This window comes from Mesocricetus auratus, unplaced genomic scaffold (genome assembly GCF_017639785.1).
Source record: "Mesocricetus auratus isolate SY011 unplaced genomic scaffold, BCM_Maur_2.0 Super-Scaffold_100676, whole genome shotgun sequence".
NCBI classification, from domain to species: Eukaryota; Metazoa; Chordata; class Mammalia; order Rodentia; family Cricetidae; genus Mesocricetus; species Mesocricetus auratus.
The window spans coordinates 50,687,287-50,708,314 of NW_024429266.1; the positions used below are offsets into that span (position 1 = coordinate 50,687,287).

At 37.5% G+C, this 21,028-nt stretch overlaps 1 protein-coding gene across 4 annotated transcripts in view; it reads right to left on the reverse strand.

The window, feature by feature from the left end:
• The window catches only part of Dennd1b (DENN domain containing 1B), a 207,267-nt gene that overhangs the window by 152,130 nt on the left and 34,109 nt on the right, over positions 1-21,028 (reverse strand). For all 4 annotated transcript variants that reach the window (XM_040737711.1, XM_040737712.1, XM_040737710.1 and 1 more), the window contains exon 3: positions 1,307-1,350. In XM_040737711.1, coding sequence (XP_040593645.1) covers positions 1,307-1,350 — 44 coding nt within the window. The remainder of the gene's footprint in view (positions 1-1,306; positions 1,351-21,028) is intronic.

Genomic DNA, 21,028 nt, shown 5'->3' on the forward strand with positions numbered 1-21,028 from the left:
ACAAGTATGTATCTTCATATGCGATCCACAGTTTGGCCTCCCTAGGACCCCAAGAATTCTAAGGTACATTTCTAAAGGGAGAAATAAAAGCAACGCCATAACACTTGAAAAGGGCCAAGAGGTTGCTTGTAGACCAGTGGAAAAAAGACGGCCGAGAAGGTAGAGAAATAAGCATTGCAGACTGGTAAAATGAGTCCAAAATCATTGCAGGACTAGGAACACACTCATCTTAGCTTCTTATGTGAAAGTCACCCCCTTCACTGTAGAGACTTATTTACTTAAGAATATTTATGATATTTACACATCCATTGTCCACTAAAGGCTAAAAGCAACTTAAGAATGCATACCCTCTTTTTCTTTGAAGCCAGGGTCAAAAGGCAATAGGCATAATCAGGCCCATTTAATTGGTTCTTTCAAGTTTGCTTCCAATTTCCCATCTTTCGGGTTGATGCTCTCATCTAGAAAATTACTCTTTCACAATATTCAAAAGCATGCATACTATTTCTGAGTGAATAACTGTAAAGATGTACACTTAATGAAATTTACTTTTTGCAAACTAGGGGAATCATACCTGAGACCTGAAGGTATGAGGTGGTGAAGCTACCATTTTAATAGTGGTAAGATTGTTATTATCTCACTTCTTTTTAGGCAGAATAATAGAACTTACTTATTAGATATCCAGGAAACTTTATCAAAAAAAATTAGTGTAAACTATAATTCAACCCCAAAGTTATATCCCCATACTATAAATTTTTAAATATTTTTCTATGCACTTCAATCAAAGTAATTCATTTTGGGTCATAGTAAATATTTAAGGAACTACAGAAAACTATAAAATGCCAACCACAGATTCATTCTGCAGTTTCCTTCTGCTTTCTTAGATTTCTAAGAAAATTAAATAATAAAAATTATTTAGAAATAAGGAAATATTCCCAATTCAACTTCTAAAAACTGATAACTTATTTATAGCAGTTGTAAGTATACAGAAATAAGTATATACATCAAAAACCACTAATAGCTTCAAGTTTTTATGATTGGGAGTTTTTTATTGGCCCCAAATATATATCCCATAAATGATAGTGCAAAACTATGTTAAGACCATAGCACCCACTGTTATGATACTCAATATAACTGCTTCTTAACTCACCCACTTGGTCACTTAAAAACTCCCCCTCATATTCTCCACTCCTTCTCTTTCTCAAAGTTGATCATGAAAAATAACTGCAACTATTCATATACAATATCATAGTAATAATGTAGTATTTTAACATAAATGTTTTAAAATGTTTTTAATTATGCTCCCAACCTGATCTCCAAAGTCCTCCGGGAATTTCCATAATACCACAGGACCTGCAAACAATTGACATATATTATTAAAAGAAACAGAGGAAGATGCTAATATTCTTAAAATGATCAATTTTGATATTTTAACACAATTGTAAGGTTAATGTCTCTATTTTATGTAAAATTAAATATTTTGACATTTGGGTTTAAATAATCTTAGCAACAGAGTCAAATCAAATTTGTAGCTTAATCAAGTTACTAAAAGCCATCCCTTTTAGCAGTCTGTCTGCATGCCTTGGAGTCTAATGTTCTATAGTACGCTTTCAACTTAACTACTTATAAAAACATTAGTCTTGGCTTGAAAATAAAAATATGAAAGTTGTAAGTAGTAACAATAATCAAACAGAGTCTCAGAGACTAAACCAAAGCATATTGCCTTAAAATTCCATTTAAATTCCAATTAAGAATATATTATATCAATAATCATTTCTTATTTATATCAGTTTTAAATGCTCATATTTCAACTCTAGAGCAATTTTTGAGGTAAGCTACTAGGTAGATTTAAGGCAGATTTTTAAAAATAAATTTGATTTAGATACAGTACAATAAACAACAGCTTTATAAATATTCATTCAAGTTGTTGTTTTCACATTTCTCAAACCTCTTTTTAAAGGTGGCAAAGGATGGTGTTATTAGCTTTCATTAGTACTAGTAAATATTTTGGCCATGTACTTAATTCTGCCAAAAGCAAAGTTGAATGTTATAAACGACTTTTTGAAGGATAATTAACAGTGGACGAACAGCATTTCTGGAAAAGGCTGTTGAAACCCCACGGTAGAGCTAGCATACAAAGTGCTGCCTTCTAAACTCCACCCCAAGGGAAAGGCCCCAGGGAACAGCCTTGACTCTGTATCCAGTCAGGGGCAGCTACAGCTCGACTGCACAACAGCCACCATCTTAGGGTACACTTTAAAAATTAATCGGGGTACAAAGTTTCTTAATGTTAATTCCGAAATCCAAGAGATGGCTAATAACATTTTAAGCATGAGCTAGCTATTGTAGTACTTCTGTGTGTATTTCAAACAGGATTGTTTTTTTATTTACAAACAAGCAAAGCATGCTTTCCACCAAATTTTTAACTTAATAATAACTAAGGAATTAAACCTTTCCACATTAATCAGTATAAATAAGCCACTTAGACATCTTGCATAAGGCAATACATTAGATTAGATTTATGAAGGGCAGCATCAAATGGTTTGTCATCACCCATATAAAACAAATGTTTACATTTTACAAATTAATGTCAAAAACATACAAGACCAAATGAAAATCCTCAGGCAATTACATTAGACAATTATATTAGACAATTACATCCCAAATTATATAGGTTCATATGGCAGTTTTACCAAAACTGAGAGCTCATAAAACAAAAGCACAAAGGAGAATCTTCACGAACAAAGTCTGACAGTAAATTAACAGTAATAAAAACAAATCATCCCACCGAGGCAGGCTAATCACAAAGCATGGGACGGGCTTCAAGACCGACATTTAACTATCCCTTCTCATCAACCATAACTTTGGAGTCTGTTGCTATTTTCGGGCACGAACAGGTTTCATAGGCCCACGTCTGAGATTGGGGTATTTGCCCGTCGTGTAGCCATTACAGTTTGCTTTTCCTGCTGAGAAGTGTGCCGCGCCTTTCATGCACCCCTTGCTCGTTCATTCATTCATTCATTCATCTTTCCACATACTACATTTTCACAGAGGGAAAACAAATGACTATATGAAAGGTTTACTGGATTAAACGTCTAGTGGAAAATATCCTATTTATTTTCACTAAATGAATCTCGTCCTTCAGCAGCATGCAAAACTGCATTAAAATCAAGTGCACCCACATTTGGAAATGGATTAACTTAGTCACTGCCTATGTGGCTATATTTCAACTACATGTTTGTAGCAACCTTTCAGAGGAACAAAAGATCTGAGAAAAATAATAAGATTTTGTCACTTCAAACAAAGCCTGAATTCTCTTCCCGGAGGATTACTCCAGATCCTCAATCTGATCTGTCAGGCCCAATTTTCTGCTGCTCTTAGGGAAGGAGTGATGGGAGCTGCTGGCCAGACTGTGGAGTGGGGACAGCGACACTGTGCTTGTCCCGACAGCCAGAGTCCAGGGAGACTCCACATCCTAACCAGAAGCACTGTTGCTGATGGGAAGAACATGTCATTTCATTCTCACATAATTACATCATAAGCACACAAATTTTTATTAAATCAGTAATCTTGTTAATGGTAATAAATTACTGTTTGAATATAAGCACAAGTCTTTTTAAATTATGATTTTAAATATAAACAAAAATCAATCCTGTAATTTTATATTTCATACTTTTTAGCCCTTAATAAGAAATAAAAAAACTAGTGTCGATTATACTAAACTACAAAAAAAACAGGATATAAAAAACGTCCTAATTTGCATAAATGAATAAAATCTCTTTGATTCTGTGGAACTCAAGGATGAATTAAATATAGTTTATTATTATGCATCTAGAAAACGAGTTCATACACAATATATGTCAGGAAAAATAGAATGTAAAACCTTTGTATTTTGCTTGCATACAAATTTGTTTTTAAAGACATATTTATATTTATGTGTATAAATGTTTTTGTCTGCATGTGTGTACATGCACCAAATAGGTGCCTGGTGTCCACGGAGTCAGCAATGACTCCCATGAAACTGGAGTTACAGGTAGCTGTGAGCCACCAGGTGAGAGCTGGGAACCGAGGGGACCTCTGCAGGAGCAGCCACTGCTCTAACTGCTGAGCCATTTCTCCAGCTCTTTGATTACAGGTTTCTCCAAGCATCATTCACATATACTATAGAGTGACGTTTATGTACGAGGAAACGGCAATCAAAGCAGGAGACACTCTTAAGTCTCAACTCACAGCTGGCTAATTAAGACGGGAGCTTTCTTGGCTGAGAGGAAAAGAGAACTTATCCCAAAATATTTCCCCATAGTACATACTTTTGTGCCCATCTAACTAAGTTCCACCTATTTCATGCTAAACTAACCCCATGCCTTCTGATTCGCCACAGCAGTCATGGGCGGAATGACAAAGACTTGTCCAGGTTTTGTGCAAAACATTCTTTTAAGCAAAGTTACTACAAGACAAGTCAACTCAACTTGAAGATTTCTTCGCTTGGAATGTCTTTTGAAAATAAATTAATAGAAATTACTAAATAAAAATGAGTAACTTTTTTAAAAAATGTGTGGGTTTTTTTTATACTTTTCACCTATGGAGATACCATAGTGAAGTTAAAACAGGATTCCTACTATTTACAGAAAAGGGAAGCATTAAACAAAAAGAAGAAACAATATGCATGGTGTTTTGAAAAATAAAAGGAAACAGGGTATTTTTTATAAAAGTCAACGAAATTCAACATAGCAAGAATCTACCATAGCAAGGAGACAGCGAGAAGGGATGGGGTTGGGTTGGTAAGAGGAGAAGTGGCAGCCACCGCTTGGGCATCAAGGAAAGTGGGTGGCGTACCCTTAGAGATGCATAAAGGAAACAAAAGCTCACAAGTGCTGCAAATGGTGAAGAAGTGAGGCCGCAGAACGACAGGCACATTTAAGGGTGCCCAGCCATAGTAAGAACAGCAGGACAGGGGAAAGAGGCAGAGGCAGGCGGAGCCTGAGGTAAGCACTGGGCAAGAGATCTGTGTCCATCAGAAGGAACTAAGCAAGGCTGTACAAGCCGAGAGCAGAGATAAGACAGTCAGCCAAACACCCTTTTCTCTGATAGCAGTATGTATCTGCACATGCTGACCAAAGCCAACACAGAGACCCAGGAGCCCTAAGAAGGCAGGAGGAATGGGAGCCGATCAGGACAGTGGCCTGCAGTTTAAACAGGAGCAAGAGTTTTCTGCTGTTATGGGAAGAGGAAGCGGAGAAGCTCAGTTCCCAGCAAATCTGAGGAACTGGTGTGGAGGACTGATAGTAACTGCAGGTCCCCCCCCCACTCTCTGAAGCAAACTGAACGAGGAAGCATGACTCAGTTGTTCAGGTAATACTAAGTGTTCGCTTTAGATGATGGTTTAATCTGGCATTGAAGGCCAACAAAGTGGGATTTCCCATCATGATCCATCAGCCAATGTGGCAAAGACATCTGGTAGATTGAGTCAACATTAAGGTTTTTGTCAGCCACAACTGATGAAAAGAGAACTTAAATATATGAGTTGTTATAACTATAAATTAGTAATCACATACTAACTCAATAAAAATGAACTTTTTCAATAAAATCCATCAATATTGTATATTATTGTCAAAATAAACAAATGCATTTCAAAAGGCACATCTTCAGACCAATGAACATTTGAAAGCTGTATGACTGAGAAGCATGACAAATACATGGGAGCACATGTGAAGTAACAAGATGGGGTGGTAGGAACGCTGACTCTCACTCACTGGAACATGACGTCTTCGGTCACCCTCAGAGAGGGTGCTGAAATCCACCAGCTCAAGCCATCCTCCCCACTCCAGGTCCAAGTACAGCACAACCTCATCTGCCTCCCTACATGTGCCATGTAAACATCCTCCATGTGCAAGTAAAACATATTTAAGAGCATATAATTAGATAACCAAAGTGAAGATTATAGATTCAGTCATTTCTGCCAAAGTGTTTCAAATTCATAATTACTGTAATTTTATACCCATCCTGATGGCACAGGTTTTAAGAAAGCATCCTACACAGCTATTTCGGATCTTGTTGAAGCCAGTGATCATAAAAATCAATACCTTGCATTTTCCCAGCATTCACGACAGCAAAGCATATCTTTACAGAACTAGTGAAGAGATATCACTCATTCTGACAGTCCAGTACCACAAAGTTGTGATTCCCACACCCCACACCCACTCAGAAAAGCCAAGTATTATGAATTATATAATACCATGCATTTTAAGAACATAACCAACATTGGAAAAAAATAAACTGATTTCTGAAAATTCAAATTAGAGAACATTCAATGTTAATAAAATACATAGTCAGATATTTGTACAAATTATTTTAAAGTTAACACATGAGAGGTGATAGGCATGCCAGCTGCTGAGGTCTGAGCACAGCATATTGAATACATCCATGTCACTACTATGACAATTAAAATTCTTATTTCAAAATATATCCTTAATACAAAAATTTATTAACTTCTTAAAGATCTGGTGAGCAGTTCTCTCAACATCAGTGAGCAACAGAAGTGTCATGAAAGCTCTTACTACAGCCCAGAATGTGGGATCTCACTTACAGACCCTCTACCCCAGCATATGTGGGGCTAACAAACTGCATGTAGTACTGACCCTTCTCATTCTATAAGGATCACACCTGAAGAACTAATGACAGGCCACATCCATCCCACAAGATGAGCAGGAATTTAATATTTGCCAGCTATAAATGCTACCAGCTGTGTCAGTAATTCAGAATCGCCTCTATTTTTAAATATTATTTATATGTGTATAGCCTCTATTTTTAAATATTTATATGTGTATATGATGTGTTTATATGAGTGGATTCAAGCAAGCACATACAAACGTCAGAAGATGGTGTCAGATCCCTCAGAGCTGGAGTTACTGGTGTTTGCACAATGCCCAGCTTGTTATGTGGGTGCCGTGATCCAAACTCCAACACTCCTGATTGTGCAGCAGGCACTCTTAGTCTGAGAGCTGTCTCTCTACCCCCCAAGAATCCCCTTTGTTATATGCAGATACCTGTGGGAAACTATCCTCAATCACAACAAGTATATCAAGAGATGATTCAGTAGGAAAACACTACCAAATGTTTTGAAAACCTTTCATGATAATAAATACAAACATCATAATTCTATTTCCAGGTCCCAATAAAAAGAATCACATCAAAATTCAATTGTTTCATGGCATTGGGACAATATCATTTTAGCAGCAACCATGGAGGACTACAGTCTTACATATATACACATATACTAACATTCTGCTATCCCTAATATATATGTAAATGTACAGGTATTCCACTGTCTAGTTCAGCGTTTCTCAAACTAATGCTGCAACCTTTGAATGCAGTTCCTCAGGCTGTAGTGACCTCCAACCATGAAATTATTTTTATTTCTACTTCATAACTGTAATTTTTCTACTGTTATAAACTAAATGTAAATATTTGTACTTTCCAATGGTCTTAGATGACCCCTATGAAAGGGTTGTTCAACACCTCCCTCCAAGAAGGTCATGGCCCATATATAGAGAAGCACTGATCTAGATTATCAAGACGGATCTTTTCGTACCTCACACTCTCAGTTACGTAAGGAAATACTTTCTGCTGTGCGTTCTTATGATTTATTTCATGCACTTACAATGGATAGTTCCATTTGAATAAGGATAAGGATAAATGAACAGAGAGTATTTAACTGTGGACACACAACACAAGGCTGCTATTTCCATTATTTACCCATATTTTCAAGAAAAAGTTCATGTTCTGGAGACAGAATCTTGGAATTTTCTGAATTATGGAGAGCCCTCACCAGTCTTTTTCTGCAGGTAGACTTGGAGTAATGTGTCCTTTGTCACTACAGCAGACACAATCACAAGCAGGATCAGAGAGCAGGTATTTTTGCTGTTGCTCTGCTGCACTCTACAAAGAACGCAGCTCTTGCTCACTCACAGAGCCATGGATTAAAATATATTCACACGTAGGATTGTCTTATTACTGCCTAAGAGAAGATATTTTCACCAAAGCAAATATTAAATTGTCCATGCAAAAAAAAGTCTAAACTCTACAGACTTCCTATAGACAGCACCTGAATGTAAAGAAACCTAGAAAAGGACATTAGTCACTAATAGTACTCAGACACTACTTCAGTAGCATTAATATAATACACCATTTAATAATATAATTTTAAATCACACACATATGACTTAAACAGAAATGAAAAGTAGAGAAATAAAAGCCTTGTTTCAGTATGTTTTATATAGCCACTTGAAAAACACTTCACATACTTAATATACATATTTTAAATGTACTTATTTTCACCATCTAAAAAATATACATAAGCAATTTTTTCACATAAAGTCTAATGCAATGTCCCCTTACTAACGGCCTCATTCTAAGTAGTAACAGGGATAATCAATCTACTTCTGTAAAATATTTCGGGTGATTCTGAAACTCCAAACATACCAACCAAAGTTAATGTCCAGCTTTTCTAAATGTCTTTTCTAGAATGACCTAAAATTAGTATCACAACCCAAAATGAGGATGCTCTTTTTGCTTATATATTTGCAAATTCCAACTGGGCAAAGAAATAGAACTTCAAAGACCCTTAAGAAAATATAACCCATCACATAACCTATTAGTTACATCATTTTGCTTCCTCTGTTCCTTTTAAACCAGTCCTATTATGATAAAATGAGAACCCTCATCAATCACCTGATAGAGTAATTCCAAACTTAACCAAACAGGGCTAATGGGTGAGAATTGAATTGAAAACACCTTGACAAAGAAAGCAATTTCTTTTCTTCGCACTCCTCTGAAGCTGTGGGTGATCATGGTAATCGAACCATCAACAGTGAGGGGCCATCTGTCCCAAGGGCCCTTCAGGAGAGGGCTTTTCTTTTTTTAAATCAACAAACAAAAAGGGAAAAAATGCTGTACCACAGATGTTCAATCTTGATTAATCTATGACAAGGAGCTTACAACCGAGAATCAATGTTTTGACGTTTTTCAGATACCAATCATTAAAAGTCAACACAAAAGTTTTTATAAGAACACAGAAGAGAAAGTGAGGAGGTCCTTGTTGAAGGATGCTGTGTGATACAACCCTGACAGACACAGCTAATGGTACAGCATATCCTCATCAAAGGTGAGAAGCAATGCTTTACGTTAGAGCATTAGTTCTTTATAATTCTTTGTAGAAGATATAACTTTAAACGATATTTTTATTCAAAATATTCAGTATACTTAACTCTTTGAACTAGTGAGAAGAAATAACTTTATCATTCAGAAATATAAATTTAACCTACCATAAGGCAGTTTCATTTTATTCACAATTATTTTAAATAACATTAATGTTATATCAAAATACTATGAGTTGAAGCACCACCTTGGCCAAAGACTTTGATATTTAACACAAAGGTAACAAAGTATAACACACTCTCATACTCTTAGACATAACGGAGTTTTAGTTTTAGTCATTTCAAAATAAGCAAAAGTACATAATTAGAATCATACTAATTATAAAATAAACTCAAAACTCATAAATCTGAAAATATGTTTAATATGCACAGAATAATTAAAAATATTATTAGGGTAGAAACTGCACCTATAATAAATTATTACCAAATTAAATACTCAGCAGATTTTTGTGAGAAGACTTTCAAGTTAGAATAAACACTAAATGGAGAATCAATTTAACAGTGATATTCAGTAAGAAAATTACTCTAAATGAATTAATTTTTCATGTCCTTTATCTTTGTATTTACTAAGGATAGGCCTACTCCCTGTGACCTCAGGCATTTGGCAGATTCAGGGACAAATGTCTTCTGGAAAGTCATCTCATATCTTACCAAATGCCTCACCCCATTACAGGCTTAAGATACTGAAATAATTGAAACATCTTGTATAAAATACATAGGTACAATTTCTAAACAATAAGAATGATTTGAAACAAAACATACTCAAACAATAAAATTATTTTTGAAAGGTAAGTCTTATAAACCAGAACTTTAAAAAACATAGCCTCAGTGACTAAACAGCAAATTGGACTGGGAAGATGACTTGGAATAGATGACCACCAAGCCTTAGGACCTGAGTTTAAGTGCCCACAGTATGGAAAGAAACAAATGATTCACACACATATGCATTCCTCTGACCACCGTGCACACACACACTCACACATACACATACGTATCACGTGAAGAGGGAGGGAGACTGAACAGATCATTCTTATATATATATATATATATATATATATATATATATATCAGATACAGTGAACCAAGATGAACATAAGCAAGCAAGCCCAGGGAGATGTACAGCAGAAACAAAAGAGGAAAGAGGCAAAAGGGTAAAAAGGAGGGGAATGAGAGGAGAGAAAAATAGAGGAAGGGGTGAGGGAGAGAGAGAACGAAAGATAGGGATAAGAAGAGTAGGGAGGGGAAGGGTCTGAAAGAGTAGAAGGACAGGAGGAAGGGGGAGAGGTGAAAGGGAGAAGGACAAGAGGAAAAGGGAGGGAAACGGTTAAGAAAATTAAAATAAAGAATGTTAAGTGTCCCTAGTCATCACTGTTGCTGTTATAAACACTGACCAAAAGCAACTTGGAGAGGAAAGGGTTTATTAAATCTAACAGGTCATAGTCCAACATTAAGAAAATAAGGGCAGGGGCTAGAGACAGGAACAAAAGCAAAGGCCCTGGAGGAACAAACAATGGCTACTAGTTTGTGTCCCCGGGCTTGCTCAGCTACTTACTCTCTTATACATCACAGACCCAAATGCCCAGGACTACTCACAATGGGCTGAACCCCAGCCCTCCCATATCAATCAGTAATAGGAAAACAACACAGAGAGACAGACAGACAGACAGACAGACAGACAGACAGACAGACAGACAGACACACACACACACACACACACACGCACACACGCACGCACGCACACACAGACTGAGAGAGACAGAGACAGAGAGGACAGTTAGACGGAGGTAATTCTTCCATGGAGGTTCCCTCTTACAAGGTGGCTCATTTGTTAAAACTGACAGAAACGAACCAGGACAGTAACAAATCCACTTAGAATCTAAAGGACTAAGCCAAAAGAGAGGAGTGTGTATAATGGGAAAGGAAGAAAATAATACATGAAGAATTAAACTTTCCCAAAACTGATGAGATAATCTTCAGAGTGAAGAACTATAGAAGTCAAGCAGGATTTCCAGAGACAGCTGGAGACATTGCAATGAAATTACAAATACAAAAAGCTACATCCAAAAACTACCAAGAAAAGAAAAAGATTGTATTTATAGATCTGACAACAAACTTCTCAAGCGCAGCAATGAAAGACAAGAACAGAGTAGAATACTCAAAGCCTCTAAGAAAGCAGGTTAGTAATATAAAAACTGTATGGCCAGGAATGTAGCCAAAATAAATTTTCAGAACAACTGAAAGCAATAACCATTGCAAAAAGACATAAGCAGAAGTCAACAATAAGGCAGGACACAGAACCAATTTGAACAAATGAACGGCTGTTCGATATACCAACAACACTCTCATTCACAATAGCCTCAAAGATTATCTAAGGATAAACCTAACCTGTTCAAGAATGTGAAGGACCTCTACAATGAAAACTTTAAACTTCCCAAGAAAGAGATAGAAAGAAAAAGAAACTAGAAAATAGAAAGGCATTCTATGCTCATGGTTGATAGAATTAACATTATGAAAGTGACCATTTTACCAAAAGCTTTTTCAAAATCCAAACCCGTATCTTATTCATCAAAAATTGATCCTAAATTTATATGCAACAACAAAAGACGCCATATAGCCAAACAGTCCTGAGCAACAAAAACAATGTGGGAGGTATTACCTTTTCATATCATAACATATATTACAGAGCCATAATAATAAAACAAATGTAGATGTAGACCAATGGACAAAATCAAACACCCAAACTGAGGATGCATAACTTGAGCCATTTAATGCTTAACAAAGATGCCAAAATGTATGTTAGAGGGGGAAAAAACTATCTCCAACAAAGGTCCTGAGAAAATAGGATATCCACATGCAGAAAAGTGAAATTAGACCCATATCTATCACCTGGCACAAAAATTAACTCCAGTTCCTTCTGAAAAGTTTCCTTGAAGCAGGAAGTTTGTGAGAGCCCGAGGTAGTACATGTCTCAAAGGAAACGGAATCCTCCAAGCACAACAGAACTGGTGCACATAAGAGCCCACCAAGACTGTGACACCATGCACAACACCTGAACAACTTCAAGCCAGACAAAATCTCATTGTGGAGAAGGAAAAGTAGGCACAAAGCCTCACCCCCAACCAAGAAGCTATTTACAACTGATGCTGCTAGGAAGGGGAAAATCAGTCTTCTCCACGGAAGTGGCACTGAGTACATATAGCAACCACACTCCAGTAGCTGGCCAACAAAAAAGGGATTTCATGGTTTTTTGTGTGCTGTTGTTTTGTTATGGTCTGCAGTGTTTTGTTTTGTTGGGTTTTAGTTTTTGTTTGTTTGTTTTTGAGGGAAAGAAGAAACAAGACCTTGGGTGGGTTGGGAGATAGGGAAGATCTGGGCAAAGCTGATCGAGGGAAAAGAAAATGATCAAAATAGCTTGCACAGAATTTTTTTAAATAAGATAAATAAATGTGTTGTCGTTGTCTCTCAATCCTCATGAGAGATGTTTCTTTTTGCAGCAGATGGCAATTAACACAGAGAGCCACGACTGGTCAAGGTGCAGAGACTGTAAAACTGGGGGGTCTCAGCCCTAAGGGTAACATTCACAGCATAAGCCCTCCTGCTCAGGGATAATTGCAAAAGGGAAAACTCAGAGACCCTAAGAGCCAGAGGCCTTAGATGGCTACAGGGAAGCAGTGTTCTCCAGACACAGCAGAGAAGTAGCCCATAGGAACTCACAGGAACTGTGACAGTATGCACAAGACCTGGGGAAGCTCAAGCAAGATCAAATCCTGCATGGAGTGGAGGGATGAACACCAGGGGCCATGCCCTTGCTAAGGAGCAATTAACGAGTGGTAGCTACCAACAAAGGGAAAGTTGGTTTTCTTTAAGGGTGTGGCCCTGGGAGGTCTATCATGCTCCAACAGAAGGTTACACATCCAAAAGCATATGGGCAGCAGCAGAAGTCACAATGTAGCGTAGACAGGGAAAAGGATATGGATCTGAGTTGGGGGATGACCATAATAAAAATACACTATATGAAATTTTCAGAAGACTAAATTAAAAATGAGTGGAAGATAAAATAAAATAACTTTGAGGAAAACATCTTCCTAGAAGGTATGCAGAATTGTCTTGAATTGAATGGGTATATATCTTTAACCCTTGAGGTCAGCATTATGACTAATAAATATGACAATACATAAAACATAATTAGCTAGAGGGGAAGCCTAATAGTCTGAACATGCTTACTAATAATTAAGTCCTAGGACAATTTTCACCTGTTTTCCTTAAAACATAATTATTAGTTATTGGGTTATAATTTAAAAATCAATTGTGCATTCAAATGGAAAACAGACATTGGCTTGGAGGCAACTGTTCTGATTGTACCTCTGAGACTCCAGGAAGACATCAAGTTTTGGAGGCCAGCTGACCATGTGAGATGAACAGATAAGCATAATCAGACATCATTGGTGACAGGAGACCCCTCCCATGAGTGTCATGTTACATCATGTTGCACTGAAGCAGGCATGTCTGGAGAGCTTCTCCACATACAGAGGGACTGCTCCAGGTCTTCCAGCCTCCCTCCTAATCATCCACTCGACATGACAGTACAACTAAATATCTCTTATAAGAATTTAATACTGTATTTCTCTGCTTGAAATGGTGAAGGGGAGAATGGGGAGTTCCCATAGGTCATTTTCAAAAACCTGGGATTCTACAGCTGTTTCCTTTCCATCACAAATCACTTCCTACATGTAATGTAGTGTTCTCAACTCTTGTCAAAAGAACAACCTAAGGAATGTCACTTTTAAAATGTGATCCCTTGGCTCTGGTGCATACATTATTAGGCCCCTGGTTTTTAGTTTGTTTGTTTGTTTGCTTGTTTTTAAACTTCCCATATGGCCCATTGGCTTCGGTGCACACTATTAAGCATCTGTAATTTAATTCCCCAAAATGAGAGGTAGCACTTAGAATCACTGCCCTAATCTTTTGGTAAAGAAAATTTCTCAAGGCTGGAGAGACAGTTCCCTGGTTAAGAGCATCTGTTGCCTTTGTGGAGACTCCAGGTTCAGTTACCAGGGCACACATACCAGCTTACAACCATCTGTAACTCAAGTTCCAGGGGACACAATAACTTCTTCTGCCTTCAGTGGGCACCTGGCACACACAGGTTACAACTACATACACAGAATCAAACACTCATCCACATAAAATAAATCTAAAAATAACGTTTTAAAGAAAGAAAAATTTCTTAAACCTTTTGAGAACTTCTAATTTCAATCATTTTGACACTGATACTCAAACCCAGAGTGACACAGATAGAGCTGGCGCCACACTCCACAAGCTTTAGAATGGACAGCATTTGGGCTATCAAATTTTTGGTTTGGCAATGCTAAATAGTTGAGTCTCTGCAGATATGCAAAAATCTGAAACTCTCCAGAATGTGAAACACTCCTCGTTCCAAATCCTTCCAACCTGCTGTGTCCCAAAAACAGCAGAGCGCTTCCAGAGACACTCAGGCACAAGCAGGCATCTTCATCCCAGCCATGTCCACAGACACTAGCCTCTTCGTCAGTAGCTGAAACCGAACCACCGTCACCTCACTTCAGGAATGGAATCAGGCACCAAAACCTACAGTCCCCGAATCAGCTTTGCTATGCCTTCTTGCTCTCTTTATCCTCTGTATCTAATCAGCTCCTAATCACATTAGTCTTTTTGAAATGAAGCTCCCATCCATGTCCCTTCTTCTGTCTTCATCCCACTCTAAATCATATTACCTGACCAGTCTTCCTGAGACTCGGCTCCTCTCAACCAGCTGCCATGAAGCTAATCTTTAAGAGCACAATATGCTCTCCACAGGGACAATATTCAGAGGCTCCCTACTGCTGATATGAACAAAAGCTCCTTAAGGACCTAGCCATTGATGACTCAATAAGATATTAAATTTTTAACAATAAATAGGCCCAAATATTAAGACCAATTAGTTGTGGCAAAACTCTATACTTCCTGATTCCATCCTTCCAATCTAAATGTACTTCTACCACACTCCAATATAAATGTCTAATCTCTCATACATTGTTCCCAACGATGAGGATTTACTTCTACTCCTACAGACAGTTAAACCCTTTTTAGAAATGCTATGTTCCTTTTTGCACATTTTTCTGAGTTCTATCAATACTCTAGACTTAGACCATGAGGGCTTCCCTACACTGTAGCCTGTTTCATTTGAAGGTATGTACATTGCCTGAGCCTACCAATTGAAAATATTATACTGTTTTATACAACTAAAATATTTAATCTTCTCATAACTAAACCTCCTGAAGACAAAAATCATGTTTTATATTCCAGGTGTTTGACTCATAAAAGTACCTTTTAGGTTTTTTAATTGAAGGCTTTCTCACTATTCAATGAATTTATATAAGTCCCCCCTAAATATCTATTTATTCAACATAAATTTCATTCTTTTATCCTGAGAATTACCCAGACTGAGCTAACACAAAAGCTGATTATGATGTAAATGAAATCAAGTACAATGGTATGCTGGACGATTTTTGTCATCTTGACACCAATTTAGACATCTATAGGAAGACAACCCTCAATGGAGAAAACATCACTACCAGAATGACTGTAGACAAGTCTGTAGGGCATTGTCTTGATTCATGATGGATTTAGGATGCAGCCTCCTCTGGGCAGGTGGTCCTGAGGTGTACAAGAAAGCGAACTGATCAAGCAATTAGGAGAAAGCCAGGAAACAGCACTCCTCCATGGCCTTCGCTTCAGTTCCTGACTTGAGATCCTGCCCTGCTTTCCTTCTATGATGAACTGGAATGTGGAAATCCAAGCCAAATAAATTCTTATAACAGTGATAAACAGGTGGGTATCAGAAAGAATGCTCTGTATATCTCCAGGACATCACAGAAAGGTAACAAGTATGTCAGAAAGGGAAAACCACATTTTTTTATTAATTGAGAAGGCACCACACTTCATTAAAGAAATGGCAAATAAATAGTACCTAGAAAGAAACTGTCCTCTAAACTTGTCCCGAATGTTTTAGTCAGCCTCGCAAAATATATCATTGTAGAATCAAAATCAATTGTGAGCTCTTGGATATCACTGAGGTCACCAAAGAGCTTGATTCAATGTAAATTAGAACAAATGTTTACCATGCTAAAATTTAAAACTTACAAATTAGCAAAATATAAAAGACCCAAGCATACATTTTACTAATCATCAAAGTAATAGTTTTATCTGGATGAATCTCCAAAACAAATGGAAGTACAAAGACAATCATGTTTCATCATCATTATAGAAATAGTTTGACCTGCAAGAACTGAAGAACTATACCTCACAGCAACTATACTATGCACTTCTAGAAACAAAGGTACAGTGCACAGAATTTACAAGAGAGAGTGAAAACAATTTTCAAGCTTTATTTTATTTGCGTGTGTGTGCGTGTGTGTGCGTGTGTGTGTGTGTGTGTGTGTGTGTGTGTGTACACGCATGCACATGCACATTTGTCTGAACTTACCTGCACCATGTGTGTTGTCCTGGGAGCCCAGAGGATGGTTGATCCCCTGAAACTCAAGTTCTAGGTGATTGTGAGCTACTTGATGTGGATGCTGGGAGCTGACCCTGTATCCTCTGCAAAAGCAGTGAGTGTGCTTAATCACTTACCATCTCTCCACTGCTGATAATATACTATAAAAATATGTTCTTTCACCAGACAGTGGTGGCACAAGCTTTTAATCCCAGCACTCAGGAGGCAGAGGCAGGCAGATCTCAAAATTCAAAGTCACCCTGTTCTACATAATGAACTCCAGGACAGCCAGGACTATACAGAGAAACCCTGTCTTGGAAAAAATATAGAGATAGAGAGGTAGAAGATAGATAGATAGATAGATAGATAGATAGATAGATAGATAGATAGATAGATGATAGATGGATGGATGGATGAAGAAACAATGGTAAGATCTTGAATATCACCAGTGTGAATAAATATAAACTCTTTCAAGATTAAACATGTTTACATTATTTTGTAAGTGTTCCATCCAATATGTTTGGATAATGTGAATGAGAGGAGTAAATCTACAGAAAATGCAAAAATGTGGTAGAAGATAGAGATGGTGCCATTTCTCAAGGCAACAGATATTATATATTCTACTCAAATGAAATAAATATGGGTTCACCAAAAAAAAGTGAAATATGGATACACTACTGAAAAAATTTAAATTAGAAGGAAAACATTATTTGAGTATTTTCCCTTATTATCTTTCAGAGGGGTGTGTGTGTGTGTGTGTGTGTGTGTGTGTGTGTGTGTGTGTGTGTGTGTGTGTGTGTGTGTGGGCATATGCAAGTTCAGAAGAGGGCTGAGCTCCTGATGCTAGCTTTACAGGCAAATCTGAGCCACCCAACATGATTGCTGAGAATCGAATTCTGGTTCTCTGCAAGAGCCTGAGGGACTCAACAGCTGAGTCATCTTTCTAATCATGAAAACACCCTTTAAGATTAACCAAAAAAGAACTAGAAAGACAGCAGCAGCTTGGGCTGTTCTTTCAGAAGACCTAAGTTCAGTTCCCAATACCCACCTGGCTACTTAAAACCATCTGTAGTTCCAGTTCCAGGGGATCTGACAGAGTCTTTTAGACTCTTCAAGTACCACTCATGCACCAAGCGCACATACACATATGCAGACAAAATACTCACAGAAAATAATACCAACATAATAATAATAATACTTTTTAAAATTTAATCAAAAATGAACCAACCACATATCTGAATTTTTTTGTAATCTTTTAGAATCAAAATATCAAGAATGCCTATAATTCCTGATGACTTTAAAATTAAATGAACAAGAGTGATGCACATGCTATGACCCCAGTCCTTGTGAGACTGATACAGGAAGACTGCTGCACGTTTCAGGCCTACCCAGACTACACAAAGTTCAAAGCCAGCGTGGAATACATGTAGGATGAGTAGTGAGGACAAGCATGTGCACATGCATGCACAAATCAGTTGCTAACACCGAAGAAGCCTTGTAACATGTTCACCATCATTAGCATGCAGTGTTGTAAGGCAGGAAGAATTACAGTAAGACATAAGTAGACTACCCTGGCCACAGTGAATGGAAAAAATGAGAGGCTACTGTCATTCCCATCTCTGCATACGTGCACTCTTCCCCTCATCAACCTGACAAAGTCCAGCCATTTGGTTTATATAGCACCATATTTTTATACTTGCTTTACATAGTAATTCCCTAACAAATGTGGTGGGATCAGGGAGGCAGGGAACAACAGCACATTATATAGCCCAGGCGAGCCTTGAATTTGTGATCTTCCTGCCTCAGCCTAAGTGCTGGGATTATAGGCATGTGCCCTAGACTCAGCTCCCCAATGAGTCTTTCTATTAACAGCTTTAGACTAGAATTCAAATTTGGAGCATCACACGGTAGCTTCACTAGTTGTTACCTAACTTGTCCACACTAGTTTCACTCTTTGCCCTTCCTCCTGTGATTCTCTTTTGTCATTATTACTTATAGCCAGCACCATCTCTCTCCTATAGCCTTTATCTCCTTTGATCATGTTCTGTAATCAAAACTGCTTAACTTATAATCTACGCACAGCTATTCTGAGGAATAACTTACATACATTGGTGCTACCAAGCAAGGGACCCAACTGTATAAAGCCTTAATTATTGCCAACACTCCTATCTAAGGAGGACCCGTATTGGCAGGATAAGGGGAAACAATTCATATTACTCTAGTCATGAAAACAGGGACTAACAACTAAATTTTACCAACTATAACTTACATATAACTACATTACCAGTATGCCGAATAATATAAGTTCAAAAAGAAGTCTCCAGATCCTTCCCATGCTGTAGTTACAATTAGCTCCTCCTTTTACAATCATGGTGGCCTCTAGGAGACCTTTGTATTAACAGAATAATGCCTAAGGGACACAGACCAAATTGGGGGCCTCGTTATATGACCAGATATGTATTTCTGTTAATACACTATACCATCATATTAAGCAAAGCAGGGTAAACAATGAAGAAAAGGGGTACTATGGCTTTCATCCACAAGGACAAGCAGTGAATAATCAGAACAAGAAAAGGGTCGGCAATGGGCCTGCTCAGGGGAAGGAGCAAAAGAAAATGGTCACACTTCCAGTTCCCTGCTGCGCACGGTCACATATCTGCTTGAGGATCCCGAGTCAAAAGCCACACTGGCAGTCTGCATTTCTTATTAGAATTCAAGTGCCCATTGCTGACAGTCACCCACTTGACCTGCTTTTAGGAGCTCACCACACCGACCTGCATGAATGTCTCTCCTCCTCCTCTGCCATACTAACATGTTTCCTGCTTTCTGCGAGATTTTCTGGTCAGAGGTTAAACTGCTAAGCCTTCACCTTCATGAGACACTTTTCTCCTCCCATAATGGGTTTTCACAGTGCTGTGCTGCAGTCGGATTAGCTCCTCACTCAAGAACAAAAGCTATGTCTTTGTCCCTGTTGTTTGGGCATGGAGCCCCCACATCAGAGGAGGCTGCTCCTACTCTACATGCACAATAATGAAATTGAGAAGCCCTCCGAGAGCCAAACCTCTCCTTGTCCACTCTCATCCAACCAGCTAACTGAAGAGAAAATCCTGTCAAGCACTCAGCTGAAAATTAACTAAGGTATCCTGTTGAGATCCTAATGAAGATGTTATTTGACCATAGGGTAAAACTTTCAATTGTTTAACACAGAGATAAGAAAAAAACTTGGAGTTCTGGGCTTTAGCAGTCTCAGTCGCCAATTCCCACGTGGGTCGGTCAACGTGTTTTCAAACACACAGCCCCTTGCTCTGCATACACTCCTAAAACACAGGCTTATTTATGTCAGTCTGCATTTAAAGATCTGCCAAAGCAAAGGGTCATTCAAACATTACACTACATTATCTTTTATTTGCAGTTTTTACAATAGATATTTCTCATCCATTTTTTAATACAATATTTATCGCTGAAGGAACTGGTCAAAAACTCAGGTCAAAAAAAATCGTGTTATCTTTTTGGATAAATATTAATTTATAAAAGTTGAACAATGGTGAAATAATTAACCAGACACCGGTATTTGATTAAAATTGAGAATCTGAAATGAAATAGTGGACAATCCATAATTATAAAAATAATTTACAAATTATTTTTACTGTATGGTACTGGACACACTAAAAAAATCAGGTCATATGAGGCAGTAAAAGAATTCACTCAAGTATGTCAAATCATAGATGAATTCAGCAATATCTACTATATAGTGAGAAGGATTGCACTTTTTCAAATGTGGTCATATAAATTACATCCCTGGCAATGAACAATGTTTAAAATTTTATCATTGCAGCCATAAAAGGTACTCTTCAAAAAAAGATGTTTTTAGTGTAGTTAAATAATCTTTTACCTGATTTCAAAATTGTCTAACACAGTATGTTAATTTTTAAAAAGTTAAAAAAACTTTATGGAATATTAAGGATAGCACAAAAGAATGCACATGAATAGTAACTTATGGAAGACATGAATGCAATTAATTATGAATTAAGAATTAAATATAGCATGTATAGTTATATAAACTGATTCCCTAAGTTTTAGGAAAACAAAAACTTTTATCTGTAATTATTTCAGGAGTTAATGAACATCATAATTAACAAAAGACACAAATGTTTCTTAGGAAATCATCAATGCCCTTATACAATGTATGTCTGGCTTAAAGAAACATACTTTCACTTCAGGGTCATATGCTAATCTAAACCTAGAAAAGAAAAGTATTCAAATTGAAGAGTACAGAACCAAGTGCACACTCAAAGGTGGGCAA